Source organism: Equus quagga, chromosome 2 (assembly GCF_021613505.1).
Source record: "Equus quagga isolate Etosha38 chromosome 2, UCLA_HA_Equagga_1.0, whole genome shotgun sequence".
Lineage (NCBI taxonomy): Eukaryota > Metazoa > Chordata > Mammalia > Perissodactyla > Equidae > Equus > Equus quagga.
This window is the reverse complement of record NC_060268.1, coordinates 177638056-177662914: the sequence shown is the minus strand read 5'-3', so window position 1 is coordinate 177662914 and position 24859 is coordinate 177638056. Positions and strand designations below refer to the sequence as shown.

The 24859-nt window shown below is 44.4% G+C and overlaps 3 protein-coding genes across 9 annotated transcripts in view; 2 read left to right on the top strand and 1 right to left on the bottom strand.

Moving 5' to 3' along the window:
* DHX32 (DEAH-box helicase 32 (putative)) overlaps positions 1-547 on the top strand; it is a 58475-nt gene extending 57928 nt beyond the window's left edge. For all 4 annotated transcript variants that reach the window (XM_046654061.1, XM_046654060.1, XM_046654063.1 and 1 more), the window contains one exon: positions 9-547. In XM_046654061.1, the coding sequence (XP_046510017.1) occupies positions 9-180 (172 nt within the window). In that variant the 3' untranslated portion in view covers positions 181-547. The remainder of the gene's footprint in view (positions 1-8) is intronic.
* Positions 363-15137, bottom strand: BCCIP (BRCA2 and CDKN1A interacting protein). 2 transcript variants are annotated; one of them, XM_046654065.1, is made up of 7 exons: positions 14973-15136; positions 10612-10686; positions 9829-9909; positions 4989-5078; positions 4002-4189; positions 2186-2357; positions 363-779 (listed from the first exon to the last, which is right to left on the bottom strand). In XM_046654065.1, exons 1-7 carry the CDS (start codon positions 15117-15119, stop codon positions 609-611), a joined length of 924 nt encoding a protein of 307 aa, XP_046510021.1. In that variant the 5' UTR covers positions 15120-15136; the 3' UTR covers positions 363-608. The 2 variants fall into 2 exon arrangements, with proteins under 2 accessions (XP_046510021.1, XP_046510022.1); XM_046654066.1 differs by lacking the exon at positions 4989-5078 and having other exon boundaries at positions 606-779; positions 14973-15137.
* Positions 15138-15423: 286 nt separating this feature from the next.
* The window catches only part of UROS (uroporphyrinogen III synthase), a 41556-nt gene continuing 32120 nt past the window's right edge, over positions 15424-24859 (top strand). Inside the window, exons 1-4 of one of the 3 annotated variants that reach the window (XM_046653773.1) lie at positions 15424-15683; positions 18300-18586; positions 24082-24169; positions 24339-24422. In XM_046653773.1, coding sequence (XP_046509729.1) covers positions 24107-24169; positions 24339-24422 — 147 coding nt within the window. In that variant the 5' untranslated portion in view covers positions 15424-15683; positions 18300-18586; positions 24082-24106. The remainder of the gene's footprint in view (positions 15684-18299; positions 18587-24081; positions 24170-24338; positions 24423-24859) is intronic. The other 2 variants (XM_046653772.1, XM_046653774.1) reach the window with 2 other exon arrangements.

Genomic DNA, 24859 nt, shown 5'->3' with positions numbered 1-24859 from the left:
TTAAACAGATTTATGCAACTGGTACCACAATACTACTTCAGTAATTTGCCTCCTAGTGAAAGTAAGGAGATTCTACAGCAAGTAATGGATCACCTATCAACTATCTCAGCAATGAAAAAGGAACAGAAAATGTGTGAGCAGTGCCCTGAAACTACTGAACAAAGATGCACTATACAGTGACTCTTCAGAACCTCCTACGCAAAACACGATGTGCAATAAATATCCCAAAGTCGGCCTAACACTTGGTCCACCAGAGCAACGCGCAGATATTCGACGTGAAGAAGGGTATCATACCCCACATGGGATAGTCTGGAAAAATAACACTTTGTATATTATTTAAAAATAAAAAAATAGAAGTTTTTATTGAGTTCTTTAAATTACTACTCCATGTTTTTCTTCTTATTGGGAAAGTTTTTAATCAACCATTCATAATTTGACCAAAATTCAAAAACAAAGATATTTTGTAAATGTGTCACAGACACAGGTAACAGAACCCTACTTTTTGTAGAGGACCTTAATCTGAATAAAGTCAGAAGTTTTTCAATAATGTCCACTGAGTTTTCGGTAATTTTACAAAAACAAGCACACCACTGTCCATGGGAAATGGGTTAGATAGATAGATGTTCTTTCAGTTTATCCATGATTTCATTCATCTTGTCGCCTGGAATTAACATCACAGTTCGCAAGGGCTTCATTGGTACATCATCAAAGGACCATCTGCCTCCCAGACAAGTGTCACTCTCCTCCTGCACGGAGTAGCTGAACTTCAGGATTGCCTTCTAAACCAAGTAAATAACCATAAATTAAAATTTCATACGACCTAAAAACAAAACTCATTTAATCGACAAAAAAGAACACTGTATTTGGCATATGTTTACTAAGAACAACAGCTAAAGGAAGCAAAACTCAGAATAAAATAAACTCAAATGGGACATTCAGGCAGAAGTTATAAAATGCTGACCAAATAGAGTCTTAAAACCTATGTGAGGGCTATGGATAGAAGTGCTCCATTTCTAAGAGGCCAACAAGCAGCTACGTGATAGGAACACGACTGCCTGTTTACACAGTCACGTGCCGCGTGACAGCATTTCGGTCAACACCACCACAAAGACAAAATCCTGTGAGATTAGTGCCGTACAGCCTAGGTGTGTAGTAGGCTATACCATCTAGGTTTGTGTAACTACACGTTCTCACAAAATTGCTTAACGATGAACTTCTCAGATTCAGAACACCACCACGTCATTGAGCAACGCATGACTGTGTGCTGTTTGTAATTCTGAAGTCACTCCTTCACGATCTCATTTAATTCTCAGTCTTGTGACAGACAAGTGAAGTTAAGACATGATATCTGACAATTAATGAGAAGAACTGTCTTCACATGCTGGTCTTTCCCCACTGTCCCGCTGCTTCCTTGGCATAAAGCTGTTGTGTGAAAACAGGTAGGTCTGCATAACCATCTTACAACACCCATGCAAACTTCCGTGAAACGGTCTACCGGACGTGCTGAGGCGTAAATTTTAAAAGCTGGATTTTCCTTATTTACTTCCTGATCTACCCTCAGTGCAGTGCTTTAGTTTTTAGTGGAAGCCTCCAGGAAACTATGATCCCCTCAGAGAACCGTTTAACATTGTTAAGAGGAGGGCGCTGTGAGAAAGAAGAGTCTCTGGTGTCTGGTTGTCCATCGCGGCACGAGCTACCTTTCAGGAAGGAAGTGCTGGAGATCCCACCAGTGGGATGACATTGGACTAAGGGCAGAGCAGTGTGCGAGAGCAGGGGTCCACTACGGCTTCCACACCGACTGGCTACATGACCTCAGACAATGGCTCTGAACTCCGTCAGACTCAATGTCCCCATGTGCACACCCAGGCTAATGCCTCCCTCACGGAGTGGTCTGAGAATTAGAGATCTCACAGCGAGCATATTATAAATGCCTGGTCACTATCAGCACATTCACCGCTCTCCTCCCCCCAACCCCCATCATCACCAAAAGCAGGGCTGGGGAGCCAGTGACGACCTACTAACTGCCAGGCACTGTGTCAGCTGCTAACTGCTGGGGATGTGGAGAAAACAGAGTGGCCACACTCAAAAGAGCAACATAAAATGGGAGACCAATAAATCCTGATTATTGTCAAGAAAATCCTTATTTACAGGATCTAAACAACTAGATGAAACACGATAAACTTACCTCATAGAAGAACTCTTCCTCTGCATTTGCAAACATTAACTCGACCTTCTCTTGGTTGCTCCGCTTCTTTTTAGAATGTTTTCCTGCTTCCACGAATGTCTTGCTAATCAGTAGGTAGAAGCAGCACTTCCCACACGGCTTGTTGGTTTTGTGTGCCTCTGCCAGTTCTTTCCTACGAGGCACACACAGGTTTACCTACTGGGTCAGGTGAAATCCATCAACAAACCAGAGCAAGAGAAAACCAGAGAGGTCCCTTCACTGGGTTTTGTTGTGACATGGGCTTAACGAGTACACATTAGATCTGGACACTTCTAAAGCCATGCCTTTTATTTATGTAGTCAGTCGCACTTTTGATTGATTATGGCAGTGCTTTTTATAATAAATGGTATGATTAATCTCTCAGATTATAAATAGCAACTAACAGATGAGTCTCAAATTCACTCAACATCACTGCTCTGCCTGTGCAGAAGCTAAAAATATATAAGAATCTGGATTTTTTAACAACATTGAACTGAAACACACAAAGGCACACAGCCATAACCAATGCCATTAGAGCATGTGACTGCTACAGTCTCCAATCACTAGGGTCTGGGGCTAATTCTCAACATAGTGCAGAAATGGCATGGCAAGACATAGATACCGTAAATTCTAGAATAGTCAATGGGATGGCATGAAGCTTTAATCTTTTTCCTTCTGAAGATTATACATGACCCTGTCCATCTGGCTAAACAAGATGTAAAGAAACTCAGAACAACCCACTTCAGCTTTCCTTAATAGAGGATCAGGAGAAAGCAGATCACCCTCCTATGAAACCAAGCAAACATGAAATCCAGCTGATCAGAAAAAAGACAAAGCAAAACAAAAAACACTTATGGCACCAGAAGTACAATATGAGTGCAGCTGAGGTGTGGGGTGAGAGGGAGAATGAGAGTAAAACTAAAAAGCAATGATCTATAAAAGAAAAATGGGAAATGTAAAGGTTTCCAGACTCATTACATCACAAAATATTAAAGGGAAACCACAATGTAAGCATATGACCTCTGAGAAATAATAGTCTGTAAAGCCTAGGGGACCCATCTGTATTTTTGTCCTCCTCTATTTCAAAGTACAGATAACACCAATTCTTAGCTCTTCTTACATTTAAAATATTTTTATAAACCTAAACTCTTGCATTAAAAAATAAAACAATGGCCCAGGCCTGGTGGCCTAGTGGTTAAGTTTGGGGTGCTCCACTTCAGCAGCTCAGTTCAGTTCCCGGGCTTGGACCTACACTGCTCTGTTAGCAGCCATGCCGTGCTGGTGACCCAAATACTAAGGAATAGAAGAAGACTGGCATGGATGTTAGCTCAGGGCAAATCTTCCTCAGGAAAAAAAAAAAGTAAAATAAAACAACAAACCCTGAGACCCAGAGACAGTATTGGGACTATGGTTCCATGAGTTATAAAACATCCCAATGAAATTTAGGAATCTTACTCAGTTTCTGTTATTGTGGTAATTGTTCAGTATTTTATTTGTTACAAAAATCCATCTGTGAAGAAGGTGAAAAACTTTAGTTAAATAGGGGGTAAAAAAATCTATTTTTATATCATTAAATCCTTAGGATTATTAAGAATATTGTCACAAATAATTAAAACTCTAAAAAGCCAATTAATAATGTATGCATCTCACAGGATGTTTCTTCCACTCTCACCACACTACACTGTTGCTTAAACCAAGGGTAGCATTCTTTCTATACCAGCATATTCCACTTAAATCACATTTCTGAATCCACTTGGGAAAAAACTACTGTTCAAAGGCATTTTCCGGAGTCTCTTACTGAAGCTGCTGGTGCATGGGCAGAGCAATCTGTGGAGGAACGTTAATGAATCTTTCACTTAGTAGAAAGCCCACAGGCTTGGTGGTGTCATTTAAAAGCTTGTCCAGCTGTTCAACCATGCTCTTTTCACAGTTCTTCTCACAGAAGCTTAGAATCAACTCTTTAATTTGTTCAGCACACTGGGTACCCTAGAAAGCAAAGAGAAGGTTTGCTTTTTATTACAGGCCATCACTTACAGGAGAAAACCTGAAGGTGACAGCTATCACTTTTTATCTTACAGGTAAGGGCAGCAGTTTCCTGCCATAGCCTTTAAAACCCTCTATGTCTTCAGCGTTGATTGCTTAAGTACTTCTCAAAAGTAACTACATCTGGTTATTTACCATCCCATGATCACTGGTAGGAGAGGCTTACAACTAACACTCAGACACATGGGAATAGCAGTTCTAGTCTATTTCATAAAGACAGATGGAAGTAACTGGAAAGTTCGTTTAAAACTTAAAGATAAAGCACAGCCTGCATCTTATTCTGAAAAGGGTAAGCAGCTGGTTTTCACTTTTTATTAGAACTCATCAGTGAGTCAATAAAAAGAGATGAATGAAAACACAAGTCAATGTCACTAAGTGCTGTCAACTTCTGGAAGCAGTGAAGCCTCAGAATATCCACAGTACACAAGGAGCAGGGACAATAGCTGCAGAGACAGCACAAACAGCTCCTGTGTCAATACCAACATCAGCACTAGTTCCTAAAAAGCCAGACGACAATTCTCTATACCACAGGAAATAAGTAACTAACTGCGTCCAAGTTATTCCAAACAAAACAAAATAAAAACACCTGTCATATTGAAAAAATGATTATAATAAGATTTCACAAGAGCACATATCCTCATAGTTACTATCATCTGATATAAAAGGCACTTTCATCGAGTATCAAATACAAGTGGTTTTGGCCTTCAGAATAACCATTCAGATGCCACCCACTGAAACCAACCTTTCTTTCAGTTAAATTTAAAAGACTTATAAATCCAAAAATCTCATCTTCATCCACATCGTCATCGCTGTCTTCTGAAACATCCGTTTGCTATTTTAAAAAGAAAAAATAATTTTTAATTTTGTATTTTGTTGGGAAGAAGTATGATACCAGGTCTCGGGATCTAGGCCTCAATCATCTTTTCACTCTTCAATGTTAACTTTATTTCACTGTCCTTAGGAAGCATCACACACTAAATACTACGTGGCCTTGTTCATATCACTTCACCTCCCTTGAATCTGTTCCTCCTCCTACATTCTGGATGATCTCTTCCTGCTCTAAATTTCTTTATACTAGATTCTTAAGACATTTTTCTTAATTAGATTCTCAATATATTACAAATCCAGAACAGATAAAAACTCATGAAATAAACCATTTTAGTCTGTTTTCTAAACAATCTGGCTGGAGCTAGCCCTTGAGTGCTTCTCTGCAGGTCCACAATGTTGTCTCACCTAAAATTCATACACTTCCAGAGCACTAGCCAGTCCTGACCATTGGTGAAGCCGAACAATGCCTGAGTGCCACTTATTCCTACCACTTGGGCAAGAGAGAAGAAAAAAAGAGGGCAAGAAAGGGAAAGATGAATTAAGAAAACAGAACTAATGTGAAATGGCTGACTCCAACTCGAACTTCCTGGCTCTACTTTGACAGCCCATCCCCCGGAGGCCTCAATGCAACATCCACATTGTCTTCCACAGGTTGCTTGTTTGTTTGTCCAGGCTGTAAACTCCTCTCACTGCATCCCTAGCACGCAGCATGGCGCCTGGCACAATTTAAGTCTTCGGGGAATATGTGCTGAATGAATGAAATGAAACGAGGCTGCTGCTTTTCCACCGAAGCACAGCAGGGGTCCACAAGTGCCCCATCTGTCACTGGCCTTGTTCTGTGGAAAGGACTGACAAAGCTCTGCCACACCCTTCAGCACCACTGGTTCAGTGAGGGATGGTGGACAGCACCAAGGCCCCCCAGTGGCCGGGGGCTTCACGGCAGAGGGCAGAGAACAGAGTGGAACCTGCCTCTGTGGGCACAAGAAGTCAAACCAGACCAGAGATAAAGGAGGGGCCTGGGCACACTGAAGAGAGCAGAGGGAGGAAGTGGCTCCTGGACGTAAGCTCACACTGCCATTGAGGGGGACCTCGGGCAAAGGGGCTACCAGGCTTTAAAACAAAACATTTCTGCTGAACCTGGTTGTAAAAGACCATCAGTTTCTTCCTGTGGGAACAAAGAAGGGTGAGTGGCTCAGGTAAGGCCTCAAAGACCTAGTAACTAAAACTACATGCCAAGATGAGAGAAGTCTCAAACTCTACAAAAACGAGAGAATACAAAAGTAGAGAATGAGAAGGTAACTCAGGGGGGCACTAACAGTTCCAGCGAGAGGACCAAGGGCATGTATGCTGATGAAGGAGAGAGGGGAAAGAAGTACAGCAAAAAGTATAGTAGTCCCCCCGTCCGCAATTTCACGGTCCGCAGTTTCAGTTACCCACAGTCAACCGCAGTCCAAAAATATTAAATGGAAAATTCCAGAAATAAACAATTCCTGTTTTAAATTGGGCACTGACCTGAGTAACATGATGAAATCTCACACAGCCCAGCTCTGACCTGCCCAGGACATGACTCATCCCTTTCCAACTTATCCACGCTGTATACGCCATCTCCCCGTTAGTCACTTAGTAGCCATATCCGTTACCGGCTCAACTTGGGTGGTATCACAGTGCTTGTGTTCAAGTAACCATTATTTTACTTAATAATGGCCCCAAAGTACAAGAGTAGTGATGCCGGCAATTTGGATATGCCAAAGGGAAGCCATAAAGTGCTTCGTCAGAAGGTCAGACCTCCGTTAGAAGGTCAGTAGTAGCCTAACGCTACATCAGAGTGCCTGCATCATTTACTCACTTCATCTCATCACATAGACACTGTACCATCTCACACCATCACAAGAAGGGTAAGTACAGTACAATAAGATATTAGAGAGAGACCACAATCACATAACCTTTATTATATATAGTGTTTTAACTGCTCTATTTTATTATTAGTTGTTGTTGCTATTCTCTTATTGTGCCTAATTCATAAATTAAACTTTATCATAAGTATGTATGATAAGAAAAAACACAGTATACATAAGGTTTGGCACTATCCCTGGTTTCAGGCATCCACTGGGTCTTGGAACATATCCTCTATGGATAAGGGCGGGACTACTGTAATATGTAATATGTAAACCAGCCTCCAAGATCAACATTACACAGTTTCTCTGCACCTCAGAGGACCCCAAATACTGTGGCAAAACCTGTGTAGTACCAACAGACTTTAAAGGGCCAGGGGAAGAAAAAAGAACTCTCAGTGTCAAGCCCTAAGAAATCCCCAAAATGGTCACTTGGCTCACAACCAATGAGCACTCTCCAAAACACTCAACACTCCTCTCCTTGCTGGGCCCGTCAACCATCAAGGAAGTACCACACGGGGTCTGCCTCTCTGTGGGGCTGGGGTCCCAATCATATCACAGTCTCATCCACAAGCACCTGCCTTCCCAGCAAGAACCCCTCATGCTCGACCCGACTCCTGCCCCCGACTATGCCGCCCCTTACCTCTCCTGAGCTCTTCATTCAACACAATTCTTCTCAGTACCTAAGTACAGAGCAAATCCTTACATGATACTTCACCCTTCGATTGCTAGGCTCTCGACCCAACCTGGCACATGTGGTCTGCAGCTCTCTCCGCCCTTTTCCCACAGCCCTAGCGACTGCCTTCTCTAGAAGAGTCCAAATCCCCGAAGTCCCAAAGGCTCTAGCAAAAGCTCTGGGCAGGCACTCTCCCAGGGACAAGGCTCTGTCCCTGGGACACCTCTCGTGTCTCTGTGGAAGCCAAGGAAGCCACAATTGTAACTGTGGAGTTACTTGTGTAATTATCCAATTAAATGTTGAATCCCCCCGTTAGAGAATAAGGTCTTTCAAGATAAAGATGACAGCTTCTCGTCAACATCCACCAGGTCTCAGGACGCTAATCAGCCGGAGATCACATGTGTTTGATGAAAGAGCAGACAGCCTGCTCTTCCCCAGCGCTGTAATAAAAGGAAGCTACCAGAGGAGTTACTCCTCTCTTTTCTTTATATTTAGTGCCACAAGGTTACCAATGTTGTCAGAAGGTCTGAAAAGCGTCCACTGTATTCAGAACAAAGACGGTGGTGACCCTATCAGACAGTTTCAGACTTCAGTGGAGTACTGGGGGTAAAAGCCGGATCAGGGTGTTTAGGAGGAGAAAAGGTGAAGACTGTGAGTATAAACTATTTTTCCAGAATTTTGGCTTTGAAAACAAAGTGAGATGGCTGAAGTTGAGGTAGTTGAAACATTAGACTGAAATGCAGTTATTTGTTTTGTTTTTATGCTAAGCTAGATGGTAAGTGCTGGCAATAGGAAAAAGACATCAAAAGTGACACTACACATAGACAGTACTTGCCATGTGCCAGACATTGTTCTAAGCACTTTACTCTCAGCAACTCATTTCGTTCACCCACCACCCTACGAAGTAGGGACCAGCATCATCCTTGTTTTCAGAGACGGAAATGGAAATAAACTAGCTCGCTGTGACAGACTGTATTTTCCACAGGCAGCTGCACCGACATCTCCTATCCCACAATCTCTGACAAAGGGACCTAGACACTCCTCCTGTCGAGAGATGGGGTCTCTGTGCCGGCCCCTTGAACCTGCATAGCCCTTTGTGCCTGCTGATCAACGATGGAAATGACCCTGTATCATAAAATGCTCTGCACTTCCACCTAGTTCTTTTGGGCCAACCGCTCCTGGAACCCAGCCAGTGTGCAGAGAGGCCCACACTGGAGAGGAACTGAGGCCCCTGGCCCACAATCCCAGCTGGGCCCCCAACGAAGAGCCAGCACTAACTTGCTAGTCATGTGAGTGAGCCACCTTCAAAGTACATCCTCCAGACCCCACTAAGCCTCCCCAGCTAATGTAACACAGAGCAAATATGAGTTGTCCTCACTGAGCTCTGTCCAAACTGCAGAGCCAAACAGATGACTGTTGCTATTCTGAGACACTAAGCTGTGGGGCAGTTTGTTAGGCAGCAACAGACAACTCAAAGAGCCACCAGATGGTAAGCAGCAGAGGCCGGATTCACCCCAGTCCTGCTCCCTCCTCTTCCAAATGCTCCCTTCTACTGCCTTGCACGATACCACTCCACTGCACTTCCTTCTTGCTCTCCCGTCACTCCTGAGCCTCCTTTGCAGGCTCTGCCGCTTTCCTTCCTCACCCAAGTAACGCTGGTATTACCAAAGTATGTGTCCTTGCCCTCCCTGGGCAATCTCAACTACTTCTATGACTTCAATCACCACTTATCTGCTGAAAACACCCAGGTCTCCAGCTGCTGCACACTGTCTCAATCACATGTATCACAGGCAAATCAACTCAAAATGTACAAATCCAAACCCATGCTCCCCCTCCTCACCTGATCTTCCTCCATGATTGCGATCTTGATTGCTCCAGCCTAACACTTGGGAGTCATCCTTGACTCCTTCTTCCCCTCACTCTCACACCCAATCACTCACTAAGCCCATCATATTTCATCTCCCAATATCTTCCGAATCAGCCCACTTCTCTCCTTATCCATTGCCACTACCTGGATTACTGCACTTAATAACCCTGGATTACTAGAACGGCCTTCTAACCAGCCACCCTTCCTCCAGCAATACATTTCTCCAACTTGAACTTACGGGCTGTTTGCTATAAATGAGGAGAAGCTTAACGGGATAAAGAACTAATTTAAGCAGAATAAACACAACTGTCCTTCTTACCTTAATCACACTCCCGATATGGTTCTGTTGAATTAAGAGATCTGTTAGTTCTGCAGTGTTCACAGGAGCCTTTAGGAAAAGCTAAGAGGAGAAAAAAAGATTATTTTAAATTAAAATCAAAGCATGAGTTTAAAAAAAACTTGTAATTTATATATTCAAATAAAAATAATAATATTTCAATGATTTGACCACAAAGATGACCCAGAAAGCAATCCCAAGAGGAAAGAAAAAGCCCAGGAGGATTAAAGCAGCTAAAGGCACTGAAATTTGGGAAGAGGCAGTCAGTGGTGATATACAAGGTGTCGGGGAGGAGAGGAGGAAGGACATAGAAGAAGGACACTGGTGAGCAGGATACTGGAGGCTAAAGAGGGTGGAGGACCAAAGCCATCTAACATGGGCTAAGGAACAAGCAGAAGCAGCAAGCATAGGCTTTGCAGCACCAGATGGTACCGTCACTGATATGGCTGTTATGTAAGAATTCCTCCACCTCACAAAGTTTGGATGTGAATGAGAGAAAAACAGAATAATAGTAGCTTAAGCAATAAGCAGATGAAAGGGATGGTAATTTAGGACACAATGTTAATCAGAGGAAGAGGTCTGGGATCTGAGGCACAAAAAGGGGAATTAGCCCTGGAAAAGAGGAGAAACAATTCTTCCTTCCAGGCAAGGCAGAGATAAGAATGGGAATTCTAAAACAGAAAGGATGAAATTTGACAGAGCTTGTGTTGAATGGCCTGAATTTTCTTAGAAGAGCAAATTTATGAGTAGAGTAAAAGACAATACCTGCTGCAGTAATTTCTTAATTCCATCATAATCGTTATCTGAGATAGAAAAAGCTTCAAATTCAATGTTCACTTCCTGTAAATAACACACAAAATAGGTCATCATACATAACTTTCTAAAATAATTCAGCCGTTATTTTCCACGTTACAGATTTTTCTTTTTCTTCTACCTCCATTTTTTTGGCTTTTTCTACAGAACATGCCAGAAAAAGGACAAGAAGAAGAAAATGTTACCTGCAGAATTTTAACTGTCTATGCTTCATAATAGGCAAACATTGCCAAGACTGCCATCTGCACAGATGGCAGATGACAAAGCACCTTCCTACCATTTCCTCATTTGACACAAAAGCCTGAGAAAAACAAAACACTCAGAGCGATGCAGTTTTAATGTTGAGAAAGTCTGCCCTGGATAAAATCATCACAGCAGCCGCAAAGAAAAAATTACTGTTGGCCTGACTGCATAAGGGTGAGCAAAGAACAAAATTACGCCCCAAGTCCCCGGAATTGCCTAGAGCTTGATTCAGCCCACGGAGCCGAGGCTGCACTGCATTCCCTGGCAAACAGTCACCGAGCACCACCACGTCCCGAGCCCCATGCCGGGCACTCGAGATGAAACGGTGAGCACAGCAGACATGAATGATCCTGACCCTCATGGACCTTATGGTTTAGTGGGGAATTAGACATTAAGGAAATATACATGGAAATAAATGTAAAGTTGCAACTATACATGCCATAAAACACAGGTGCATGGTGCTGTAACATGAAAAATGGAGGTCAGAAAGTCAGGAAAGGCTTCCCTTAGAGAAGTGACACTTGAGCTGGGAACTGAGGACAAGCTAAGAGAGTTCCTGGCACAGGGAAGAGCACATACGAAGGTCCTGAGGCAGAAAGAAATATGGTGAGTACATGGGACTAAAAGGTGTGTAGCTAGGCTCCCTGATCTGTCTCTGCAAAACAACAATGACAGAACCTAAGAGGTGATGCCACTGAAATATCCCATAAAGAAATGAAAGTATTACTCCACACCAAAAACAAAACCTTAGATGCTTTTAAATGCTACACAAGGTAAGTCCTTGAAGATCCTAAATCGTACCTTGGAAAGTGACACACTGAACTTGGGACTCTGATGAAATAGTGTACTTACACACACTTTAAGTTTTGCAGGTTCTGGAATTTGGGGTCTTGGCTAAAAGAGGCCACAGATGAAAATCAGGCCCACTTTGCATTGCCATCTGGACGTGCACACATTTAAGCACTCCTTTGGCTGTTAAACCTGCCAGGGCCTGGATAACAAGGCCAGCTTACAGACTTCAAATCCTGACTCTCTGAAGTAGGCTCAGCCAGATCACGTGAGCAGCAAAACCTGAGGGGCAGGTGCGGGGCGGTGTTCCAAACAGGATCAAACTAAACCCAACAACAAATTGTCATCATTCAGGTCTTGAATGTATTCCTTAAAAAATAAACAAATTCTTTAAATATGCTCTTCTAGTGTTTTTTCCTTGTTTAGATAGAAGCCTCAGCCCTCTGTCCCAGGCTATTATGGCACCACTACTGCAATGGATACCAAATGGATCATCTGCCCAGACCCCTTTCCCTGGGTATGGGCTCCCCATTCACACAGTTTCAGGGGCAAAGCCATCTTTGTAAAACAGAGCCCTGCCACTCACCCCCAGGTGACTTAGAATCTAGAATTAAGACTAAATATAACATCTAGCCTGCTTGCTCTTTTGAGTGAAAAAATCTCAGAAGCTGTTGGCATTTTCTATTTTCTGCTACACGGAGTAAAAATAGAAAGAAAACCAAATATTCTGAATGTAACAGAGAAAAGCAAAGCAGAGATGAAAAATGTGACGGACTTCTCAGGTTCTCTATAGCATTCCAGGCTCAGGGACCCAGTGGATTCCTGACGCCTAGTTGCATGCCTGCCCTTGGAGGTCTAAGATACCCTTGTATCCTTGCCACAAAGTCCCCTTTCTACTGAAGCTACCCTCCAAGGGTTTCTGTTAAGCACAAGCAAGTGTCCTAACCACATGACCACAAGAACCCTAACTAAACATGCCTAGTTCTTTTCTCCTCATCTTTCACTATCCCCACCTCTGTTTCTTGAAGTTCTTATAACCACGTTCTATTGCTACTCAGCTGGCTGTCTCAAAGCCAGTCACCTTGTTGTCATTTAAATCGGGCTCTTTGGGGCTTTAAATAACCATCCTCATTTCCTGCCTTACTTATACATCACCTTGTTTCAAAGAAGATCTGAGGCTGATTTTGAATTTCCAAAATAACACTGATGGATTCTACATCAGGGAAACGAGCTGTGGATGAGTGAACAATTCAGAAAGTGAAAGCTTCCTTCAAATAAACAAAGGATCAATATCCTTTTTCAGTGTGTTTTCAATATCTTACGTTTTGTACAGGGATTGCCCTAAAAGCCTTAACAATTTCTTCAGTCAACAGTAATGCATGCCAGTGGTAAACACTACAAAGAGTGTAGAGGTTAGAGAGTTAAGGCTTATTGCCCACCCCGACTCCTACTCTCGAGAGGTTATTGTCAACAGTAAATTTTTCTTTCAAGAAATTTTCAACACATATATAATCAAATACGTTTTCTGTTTCTCCTTTCTCTCACAAGGACTGCACTGCACGTGCTGTCTTCACTTAATTTGCTGCGTGTCCTTGGTTGTAAAATAGTGATAATTCCTAACTTTACAGAGTTGACATAAGCATTAGAGTTAATATAAAGTGCATGGAGGCGGGAACAGCATGTAGTATCATCACTACCAGAGGGTAAATTCTCACAGGTAGAATTACTGAATCAGGGAACATATACATTTTAAATTTTGATAGATATTGTCAAATTGCCCTCCAAAGAGACTGCACCAACTTATACTCCCACCAACAGTATATGTAAGTGCCGTACTTTCCTACATTATAACATCAATGATGGTTATCACACAAATTTTTATCCGTGGCAGTCTGATAAACTATCCATGTTAAGGCAGGAAGCACTGATTTCTATAACCCAAAGTTAGTAAAATAGCCAATTAAAAGTGTTCAAAGTGAAAAAATGGTGACACCTCATTCAAGGCAAGGGGCCAAAGTTAAGAGATGATTTGTAAAGGAAAGTTCTGTTCACTAGATGCATCTATCATACACCACCCCCTTACCCGGCCACAGTCTCAGCTCTAATCGTGCACCCCCCCTTCTCTGTATTCCTCCCAACACACACACTCATTCTGAGTAATGTTTTATCTCTGACTTTATTTCCCATCACTCTCTTCTTACTCTGATCCAGCCATACTGGCTGCCTTTCTGTCCCACAACCACGATAACTTGGATTTTCTTATAAATGAAATGGGAAAGTTCTAAAAAGGAAAGTGAAAACAGACCTACATGTTAAAAAGATCTCTCTGGCTGCGGGTAGAGTACATATTCTGGCGCAACAAGAAAGGAAAAAGCCTTGCCACTAAAAAGTTACTACCTGTATTCCAGGCAAGAGATGATGGAGGAGTGTGGACTCTGATGGCTGCAGAATCAATGGGGAAGAGTCTGGATATTAAAGGGAAAGCTAACAGGATTTACGGAAGGCCGTGGGATGAGGATAAGGGAGGAATTAAAGTTAACTCTCAGAATTTGGGTTTGAACAACTGGTAAATTTGGGGGCCATTTACAGAAACGGCAAAGATTAGAAGCAAGGGCATGAATGACAAATTCTGCTTTGGACGTGGAAAGTCTGAGCTACCTGTCAGACAATCGGTGATTTTAAGGATCATTCTGGCCTAATCATCCATTCAACAACCATTAAGTACCTAGAATGCCAGGCACCACGGTAGCGTCGGCTGCCCCGGGGAGGAAAAAACACAGCTTTGCTGAGATCTGAACAAGGAAGGGAACCCCTGCAGGACAAAGCGGCGCGCGGAAACGGCTCCCGGCAGAACCGAGCAGGCGGCCTTCGCGAAACCGGAGAGGGGGCTGTGAGCGGGGCAGCCCCGCGACCCAGGCGGAGGGCTGCAAGGCGGGAAGAGGATGGACTCCGCAGGCCCTCGCTGGCTACTACGGATTTAGCGCTTCGGCCGAGAACTAAAGAGAACCACCGAAAAAGTACTGCGGCGGGTTTTCTTGGGCGGGTGGGAGGCGGCCGACCCGGCCCGACTAGTACTTTTGAAAATAACTTCTGCGGCTGCAGCGTGGAGAAGACCGAAGTGGCACCTCAGGCGGAACCTTTTATCACCTCCAGTTTCTGCTCCCAGACCCTCAGGAGCAGGGAAGTCGCCGCTCCAAGCAGCTCACACGTTCCCCGGGCTCCGGTTGCCAAAAAGCTTTTTCCCACATATAAACCAAACTGAGGTCGCGTGTGCTCCTCACCTCGTCGACAATCTCGTCTTCATCCTCTTCTTCCTCACTGTCTTCGTCGTCTTCGTCCTCATCCTCGACCTCATCTTCCTCTTCTGCCTGCTCCCGCGGGACCAAGACACCACCGCAAACAGCACGCCGCTTGGGCCTGGACGCCATGTCTCCGTTCTCAGCGCGCCTGCGCAACGTCTACCCGCCCGCCTTTCCGGGCCCACCCACGCAAGGCGAGGGGGTGAGAGACCACAAAGAAACTCGGCGCTGAGTCAGCATCAACTCCAAAACCCCTGATGGATTCCCAGATCGTGATCTCTCAGAGTCAGGTCCAGTCTGGGATCCTATCTTGGCCTTTCCTTCCTCCCTCCATCCTCCCTCACTCCTTCCAAGGCTCCCCCTCCCCTTCGCGCAGTGGTTCGACCCATCTCGGCTCGTTCTCACGGGCCTGAATGCTTGTGCGCATGCGCGAGCTCCAAGTGTGAGTGCTGAGGGCTCTGCGACCCTCACTTGTAGTGCTGGTCCGCAGGGCCTCGCGCGACTCGTCGCCATGGCAGCTCAGGCCACGTGGTGAGGGGGCCGCCCACCCGGCTCGTTCAGTGCTCTGGCGGCTTCACAGCCTCGGCCTTGAGACCGCGAGATACCGCCCCCCTGGGGGCCTGCCGAGCGCCGGGCGCTGTGCCGGGCAGGGCCCCAGCTCCCAGCCCCTTCGCGCGTCAGCGGCAGGGCGAGGTAGGTGTCGCCGCCCACGGGACCGACGAAGACAGGGAGGCCGCGGTCGGCGCCGAATGGAAGGCCTCCGGAGCCTTTCAGATACCCCCACGCCAGGCTCTCACCGAGCCTGCGGGCGTCCCCAATGTACATTCGGTGGCACTGCCTTGTCAGTGATGGAATGAATCCGATGCGGATCCCTGACCCTAGCCGACCCTCTTTGTGCGCAGTTCTCCACCTGAAAGTTCTTTAAAATCCGGGATCAACCTTCAATGCTTCAAGGCCGATGGGAAAATCTGAATTACAGACCAGGGCCTATTTTGAGAGAATAGAGTGGAGGGGTCTGTGCTTAGCTTGAGTGTGTACCAGGCACCTGCAGTCAGTTGTGACCAAGTGGAAATGCCAGCCCAGGGTTGTCAGTTCTTGCATTTCAAGAGAACCTGGAGTTTGACAAGAAATATCTTGATTTTTAAAACTTGTGCCAAATAAAATTCAACTACCAGTCAGGTGTATCCCACAGACTACCAGATTGCAGCCTGTTGTAAAGACTTATTTGGAAAGAAAGTCATTAATTACAGAAAACACCTTTCTGAGAACAAGATCTATGGTTTTCCATTTTTTTCTCTGTAAAATGAGGAAAGTGGGTTGGAAAGTGCGTTTCTAAAAGTGGAGTCAGCTGCTCCTAGTAGTGAGGTGCCCCCCCCTCAGAGTTTTAAGCAGAAGCTGATAACCTCTTAGTGATCCTTCAGCAGCAGGAAGTGGAGTCAGGATAACTTAAGGGTCCCCAGAGTCCCCATGGTTGTGTTCTGAGAGCTCCATCTTTCCTGAGAGTCTCTGTAGTCGGCTGCAGCATGGATATTAATATTCTCACCCATTAGGGCTCCACATCTGACGGGGTAGCTTAAAAAGGCCCCTTTGGGTCCCACAACTATGCAGAAACATCTTCCAGTCATTACAAGAAGGGAAGCTGTGAAAAAGATATCAAAAGGCTAAGATTAGAAAAAAAGACTTAGAAGGCACGATACCAACATAGAGAGTTGCACCAAGACATCATGGGTAATTGTTTCCCTGTTTCTTTATACTTTTTGTGTGGTAAAATACACATAACAAAATTTACCATTTTAATCGTTTTTTTTTTCCTTCGTGAGGAAGTGTCACTCTGAGCTAACATCTATTGCCGATCTTCCTCTTCTTTTGCTTGAAGAAGATCATCCCTGAGCTAACATCTGTGCCAGTCTTCCTCTGTTTTGTATGGGGGTCGCCACCGCACCATGGCTTGACAGTGGTGTGGGTCCATGCCTGGGATCCAAACCCACAAACCTGGGCCACCAAAGTGGAATATGTCGGCCTTCACCACTAAGCTGTGGGGCTAACCCCCATTTTGGTCATTTCTAAGTGTGCGTGCGGTTTAGTGACATCAAGTACATCCACATTATTGTGCAACCATCACCACCATCCATCTCCAAAATTTTTCGGTATCGCAAAACTGAAACTCTGTATCCATTAAACAGTAACTCCCCATTCCCCGCTCTTCCAGCCTCTGGACACTACCAGTCTACTTTCTGTATGAAATTGGCTATCCTAGGTACCTCATATAAGTGGAATCATAGAGTATTTGTCCTTTTGTGACTGGCGTATTTCACTTAGCGTAAAGTCTTGAGGGTTCATCCATCTTGTATGTGTCTCAGAATTTCCTTCCTTTTAAAGGCTGAATAATATTCCATTTTATGTATATACCACATTTTGTTTATCCATTTATCCACGGACAGACAGTTGAGTTGCTTCCACCTTTTCACTATTGTGAATAATGCTGCCATGAGCATGGGTGCACAAATATCTGTTCAAGTCCCTGCTTTCAATTCTTTTGAGTACATATCCAGAAGTGGAATTGCTGGATCATATGGTGATTCTATTTTAATTTCTTGACGAACTATACTTTTTTGTAGTTTTCAAATTTTCCATTTCTTTGATGATAAGAAATAAGCTTTGATAAGAGAAGATGGGGGGAACTTTACTTTGTGCCCTCAGATTGGTTCCCAGTGTGGACTCAAGATCAGAGTGTGAACTAGAGTAGCAGACGTGAATAAATAGACTGCCTGTGGTTTTGTCATTCAAGGAAATACAGCGCCAACCCCAGGGAACTGAACTCACTCAGGGACTAGATTGCTCAGTCTTCACCCTTAGCTCAGAATTTATCTTAAGGGAGCAGAGAGGTAGTAGCAAGTGCTTAGGAGAATGGACGTTGGCTTCAGACCTGGATTAAATTCCATCTCTGCCACTTACCATATATGCTCTGTGACCTTGAGCAGGTGACTCAGACCTCTTAGAGCTTTGGTTTCCTCTTTTGTAAAATAAGGACAATACCTTCACTGTAGGTTTAAGTAAGGATTGAGGTCTTGCATGTAAAATGCTTAGCCTCGTCAGTGACACAGAGTAAGTCCTTAAGGAAAGAGCAGCTGTTGTCATTGCTGATACTCAGAGCATCAGGACACAGAAAGTGTGGGTTTGAGACACGGTTCTTTCTTACCAGCAAAGTGGCCTTAATCAAGTCAGTTCCCTGTTTCTTTAAGGAAAAGGGATCGTTTCCCCTGCTCCAAAGATGCTAAAGTGTAAATCTAAAGTGTTGTTTTCTCACAGTGTGAACGAGTATTTCCTGAGCATCTATTATGGGGAAGAAAGTGCCCAGAAAAGCTGCGGTGGTTCAGAGGACCCAGCCGGTGTCACAGATGCAGGAATGGAGACCAAGGGAAGAGCAGCCTAGATAAGAGGCCAGGCCTTGGCCCTCCAGTGCAAGCACCTTCCACTTCACCACACCTTTTCTCGAAATCCAAAATGGCTCACATACAATTCTTGGTGCTTTAAGCCTAAGGATACTGCTGCCTGTCTCCTGTTCCTACCTTCCTCCTCTTCTTGCTGCAGTGCAGGTAACAGGAGTTTCCTGGAGCAGGGAGCTTTCAACTTGGTCACGGAAGTGCAGGGAGAAAAGAATCCCCCTGTGGGCATGATCTATTTCCACCACACCTATGGCTTCAACTCCAGTGAGGCTGTGTTAGTGTCCCAGGGCTGCCGTAACAAAGTACCACAAACTGAGTGATACACAGCAGAAATTCATTGTCTCCCAGTTCTGGAAGCTAGAATTCTAAGATCAAGGTGTCGGCAGGGCTGTTTCCTTCTGAGGGCTGTGAGACAGAATCTGTTCGTGCCTCTCCCCTGGCTTCCGGTGGTCTTACCAGCGATCTTGGCATGCCTTGGCTAGTAGATGCGTCACTCTGATCTCTGCCTTCATCTTCACGTGGTGTTTTCCGTGTGTGTGTCCAAATTTTCCGTTTTTATAAGGACACCAGTCATATTGGATTAGGGCCCACCCTAATGACCTCACTTTAACTTGGCTGTATCTGCAAAGACTCTATTTCCAAATAAGGTCACATTCTGAGGTACTGGGGGTTAAGACTTCAACATATAAATTTTGGCTTCCATCTGACAGAGGCCAAGTGCAGGGATTTGTTATTTTACTGCTTGTTCTTCATAGCAAGTGATCGGATGATTGGTATTTGAACTTCTGGACAACTAAAGGAGTTCTGTGCGGAGATGGACACTGGATGGAGCCACGTATGGCTGAGAAGGGGTCTGTGCACTTTTTGTGAACCCTCGCCTGCCCCAGTCCCTAGAGTACTCTGGGCTCTAGTCAATGAAAGCATCTCAGCTGCCTTTGCCCAACTTCAGCCTGTTCAGCATGAATCTGATGCTTTAGTTAATCCAACCAGACTTTCAATTACAAAGTAGCTGGAGTATGCATATTTCACCCTAAATCATCTCCTACCCCAGCAGAATATGAATTCTGCATCAGAGGAGCCGCAGGCCCAGAGGCAAACTTTTTAAGCCTTTCTTCTGAACCCTGGTGGTTTGTGGTGGGAAGTACTTTGTGTCTCTCTCACCCCTTAGCTCACAGTTCTGTGGTTGGCAGTCTTCCCCGCATCAGCCTTGGAGCTCCTTGAGGGTGGACACTAAGTCTTACTTGTCCCTTGCCCAGCATCACACAGAAGAGGCTGAGTGTTTCTTGGGTAAAGACAGCAATACAGCAGAGCCCCTTACCTGCCTAGCTGAGAGCCAGCTTGTCCTCTCTTAGTTCTCCTTGTTGCTAAAATTCAGGAGCTTCTGTAAGGTGGGCAAGGCAGAACAAGGTGCACCAGGAACTCCAAGGAGTAAGTTGTGCCAAAGGGCTGTGCTTAGTTGCTCCCCAAATGCATTGCATGGCCTTCTTCTCTGACTTGCTAATGATCTGGAACTTGCCTCTCTGCCTGCTCTGGCTCTACTATCTCCCATATGTGGGGAGGGGGTTGGGCAGCAGGGCAGACACAGCTCTGGCACCTCTCCTGACCCACTGCCTGCCTCCAGCTACAGCCTTATTTCTCTCTTCGTCTTCGTAGCAAAACTAAGTTATGTACACTGACTGTCCCTAGAGCTTTCCATCCAGTTTGTTGTGTAACTCACTCTGTAAGGAACTGAATTGTGTCCCCCAAAATCCATAGGCTGAAGCCCTAACTGCCAATGTGACTATATTTGGAGACAGGGCCTTTAAACAGGTGATGAGGTTAAATGAGGTCATAAGGGTGAGGCCCTAATCCAATAGGACTGATGTCCTTATAAGAGGAGGAAGAGACACCAGGGATCTCTCTGTGAACACAGCAAGAAGGTGGCATCTATAAGCCAGGAAGAAGCGCCTTACCAGGATCCAACTCTGACAACGCCTTGACTTCCAGTCTCCAGGACTGTGAGAAAAGACATGTTGTTTAAGCTCCCCAGTCTGTAGTATTGTTATGGCAGCCCAGGCAGACTAAGACACACTCCAGTCTGTCTTCCTTCTCCTTTGCCAGGGTCTCCTCTACCCTCTGCCCCTGACGTGCTCTGACATTGTGTGAGTACTTTAGGGCCCTGTCCTGGGCCCTCTTCTTTTCTCTCCACAATCTCACTGGGTCCTAGGACTTTAATTACCATCTGTACACTGACAACTCCCAAATCTTTGTCCTTTGACCTGACTCCTCCCTGAAGCCAAATTGCGTAATGATTTTTCCATTGGATGTACAATGCCAATACTCTCCAACTTTTTTAACATTATGACACACCTAGGAAATGATAATATTCATACAGTGCATTGCAGTAAATAGATGGGGGTTTATAATTTACAGCTAAAGGCAGCCAACCCTGGCTGGAGTGGGTGGGTGAGAATGGCAATGTGGTTCTGGCTGGGCCCTACCCTACTGCCCCGAGGGCTGAGAGGCTCAAGACTTCAGGCACACCTGTAAACCTATTCATAGTACACAGATGGGCTGGGGCACGTTGTTGGAGAATAGGCATTCTCAAATATAGTATGTCCAACGTGAACCTTTTGTCCCCACTCCCATTCTCCCTCTCCTGACACACCTCCCATTCTTCCAGTTGTTCGGGTTACAAACCTTGAGGTCATCCTTGACTCTCTCTACCCTGTGTCCAGTCCAGATGAATGCTGTTGGCTCCACTTTCCTAATATATCCAAGTGCAATCACTTTTCCCCACTTCACCCACCAGTCTAGTCCAACCCCATATCATCTCTTATTCACACTGTTCGAGTCACCTCCCTGTCTTTGCTCCTTTCTACCTTCAGTCTTTTCTCCACACAGCTGCAAGTGCTCCTACTAAAATATAAGTTAGAGCACGCCACTCTGTTCATAATCCTCCAGTGGTATCCAATCTCATCCAGGTGAACGGCTTAAACCTTTCAGTGGATTCCCATTTCTCATGGAATCCAAAATCCAGCTTGTCCTTTCCACTTGAGCCACACCTACCCTTCTCTCCCGGGGACACCCCAGTCCCCTTTCTGACACTTGAACATTTCTCCATATGGCTGTTGTCACTCAGATCTCAACTCAGGTGTCACTCCTTCATTTCTCCTTACAGTTATTGTCACAGATCTCAACTCAGATGTCATCTTCTCAGAGAGGTGCCCCTGGAGAGGTAACTGGCTGTCAGCACCCCAGTCACCTCTACCACATCACCTCATGGCACTCAGTAGTGCTTGAACTTGTACCTCCTCATTCCCCCAATGAATAGTGCAGACTTAATCTCCCTGAGGGACATTCTGGGTGTCACTGCCTGAGAACTCGATAGAAACACTTTTGTGGTAGATTGGCACCTGGTATTTGAAAGCAATACTAACATAGCCTTTGAAAACATGGGTATCTGTATCCCAGAGCCTGGAACCATGGCAGGGACGTGGTAGGGCTGAGGTCTGTGGCCGCAGGATTGCCTGTTTCCAACAGCAAGGACCACCTTTTAATCCCCACAATGGTTGCTTGCTTTGTGTGCCCCAGAAAGTTTTATGCTTTAGCAGAAAATGCCGTTTTACCTGCCAGTCAGTGACATACTAGATTCCTGGAGCTCCCAGATTGGAAGGTGTATCAGTCAGGGTTCAAGTAGAGAAACAGAATCAATAGGTGGAATTTCTTCCTCAGGGAAGCCTCGGTTCTGCTTCTAGAGCCTTCCCAGCAGCTGAGTCAGGCCCACCCGGCTTATCTAGGCTACTCTCTTACTGAAAGCCAGCTGACCCAAATACCTTCACAGCAACACCTAGACTGGCATTTGTGAGTAACTGGGGACTGTAGCCTAGCCAGGCTGACACATAAGAGCGACTGTGGCAGAAAGATAGAGTCCTAATTTCTGTGTGAAACACGTTCCGAGTCACTTCAGGAAACGGTGGAAATGATACTGCTCGTTTCCCCAAATCCCCAGTCTCTGTAGCTAACAGCTTGACAGCAGCAATAATTAGAACTTGATTTCATAATTATTATTTGTTCACCCAGGTTTGGTTGCTTAGATTCAAAGCAATTCATTTAGAACCAAACTTTCCTAAGACAAACCATAGATACCATGTTCCACAAATATATTCTGTAATAACTTATAGGTAATGGCTCCCAGAGTTAACACATTTCTGCTTCAAACAGTATACTCTGTTTGACTATTATCAACCACTGTATAGTATTTATTAAGTAACACACTGGTAGGTTTAATGGTACTCATAGGATGATAATCTGCATTTCAAGCAGAGTTTATTCTGCAGTTCTTCCACAGCATTTATTTTGAGGCCTTTGGGATAGTTATAATGTGCTTTTCCGCCCTTGATACAAAAGGAATTTAATGTTTATTGTAAAAAATTTGTGGCTAATACAGAAAGAGGCAAAGAAGAAAATAATCACTCTAGCCTACCACCCAGAAATAATTACTATTAGTATTTAATGCATATTCCTTCATGTATATGTATATGTAAAATCTATAAAGTCATACTATTTATGTGATTGTGATTCCTGCCTTTCTTAATGTTTTGTGATTAAATCCATTTGATTAGTTATTAATGAATATTTAATAATTTCATATAACTATACCATGATTTATTTAATCATTCTCTCATTGTTGGACATTGACACTGTTTCCAAGTATTTTCAATTATAAAAAATACCAGAATACAAACTTGCAACTAGTAAATGAATAAGTTCTGGAGATCTAATGCACAACATAGTGATTATAGTCAACAATACTGTATTATAAATTTCGAAGCTGCTAAGAGACTAGATCTTAATTGTTCTCACCAAAAAAAAGACATGATAATTATGTGACACCATAGAGGTGTTATCTGATGCTACTGCAGTAGTCATATTGCAATATATAAATGTATCAGATTGACACATTGTATGCCTTAAACTCACAAAATGTTGTATGTCAGTTATACCTTAGTAATAAAAAAAATACGAGTACCAGGATGAACATCTTATGTTAATCTTTGCACACATTTATGAGTATTGCCTTAGTATTTATTCTTAGAAGTAAAATTATAGGAAGAAAGGGTATGAAGTACATAAGACTTTTGATACATATCAACAAATTGTTTTCCAGGTTGTTAGAAAATTTTTGATTGTCTCATGATACTTGACAGCATTTATAAAACATCATTTGAGGAGTAAAAGAGTCAATATAATTATTTCCTAAAGAGCTTATTAGCTACTTAGTGTATTTATCTTGAAATAGAAGTAATAATTTTTTTATTTCCTTAAAAAATAAGATGCCCATTTCTCTATTTGTTGTTGGTACAACCCAGAAGTTGCATCACGTCTCTTCCATGAGCCTTAAATGTTTGGCTAGGACACTGGCTTTCCCTGACTACTTTCATCTGCCTTTCCAAGTGATACCAAGTGCCAGCATGCTGTCCCTTGGCCTTATCAGCGACAGGGTCTTCAGGAGCCCATAAACGCTAAGTCATTGTGTGCAAGGGATAGGCCTTATCAGCCTGCAGTTGATTACCTTCTTCTCCGTGCTCCTCCCATCCCATCTGACATTGTGCAGGAAGAGTCTTTGAGACCTAATGAAGATCTCTTTCCCTGCTCTGTCACAGCACCCTTAAGGACTGCCAGGCAATAATGAAGGTTCTTTTACTGAAGGACCCTAAGGAGGACGACCGTGGCCAGGACCCGTACATCAGGGTAAGTGCCTGGGGCTCCCGGACTGTAAAGCACAGGGCTGCTTACTAACAAAGTGAGGGGAAGGGGATCTGCTGAAACTGAGGAACGGCAGAGTAAGTTGTGAATGTGACCCTTCCGTTATTTTCCAAACAACCCTGGCCAATCCGGAACTATATTCTTTTATTTGCAGGAATTAGGATTATATGGATTTGAAGCCACTTTGATCCCTGTTTTATCATTTGAGTTTTTGTCTCTTCCCAGTTTCTCAGAGAAGGTAAGGTCTGTCCGTGTCTGAGCACCATAATTTCTGAGTGAGACACATTTGATTTCTGTAGAATTCTTGCCAACTCAAGCCAGAAGTAAAACCCCTCATTTTACTACGAAACTTCAAAACAAGGGCTGCACAGCCTCACCTGGCTCCAGGAGATGGCTGCCTCTACCGGCTCCTCCAGAAGGCACCCCGACTTGGAGGTGGGGTCTGTGAGGAGGCCCAGGAGACCAGGTTGTGGTGAGGGCCCAAACCTGCCTGCTCTCAGCAGCTCAGACCCTTTCACATTCATCCTCTCACTTAATCCACCCGCTGCCCTGACCACGCCAGAACCGCAGCACAGGTGTTATTTTTTCCCTTTTAGCAATTGAGGCCCCAGGTTGGGCTACTCGGCCGAGGCCTCCAGCAAATAAGAGGCAGTATTAGGACTCAAGACCAGGACT

Excerpts from the sequence above, each read along its gene's own strand:
- BCCIP (XM_046654065.1), bottom strand. The coding sequence starts at position 15,119 with ATGGCGTCCAGGCCCAAGCGGCGTGCTGTTTGCGGTGGTGTCTTGGTC. Across the intron at positions 5,079-9,828 it reads ATATCGGGAGTGTGATTAAG|CAAACGGATGTTTCAGAAGA; the intron begins GTAAGAAGGACA and ends TTTTTAAAATAG. Across the intron at positions 4,190-4,988 it reads TAAATTTAACTGAAAGAAAG|GGTACCCAGTGTGCTGAACA; the intron begins GTTGGTTTCAGT and ends TTTGCTTTCTAG.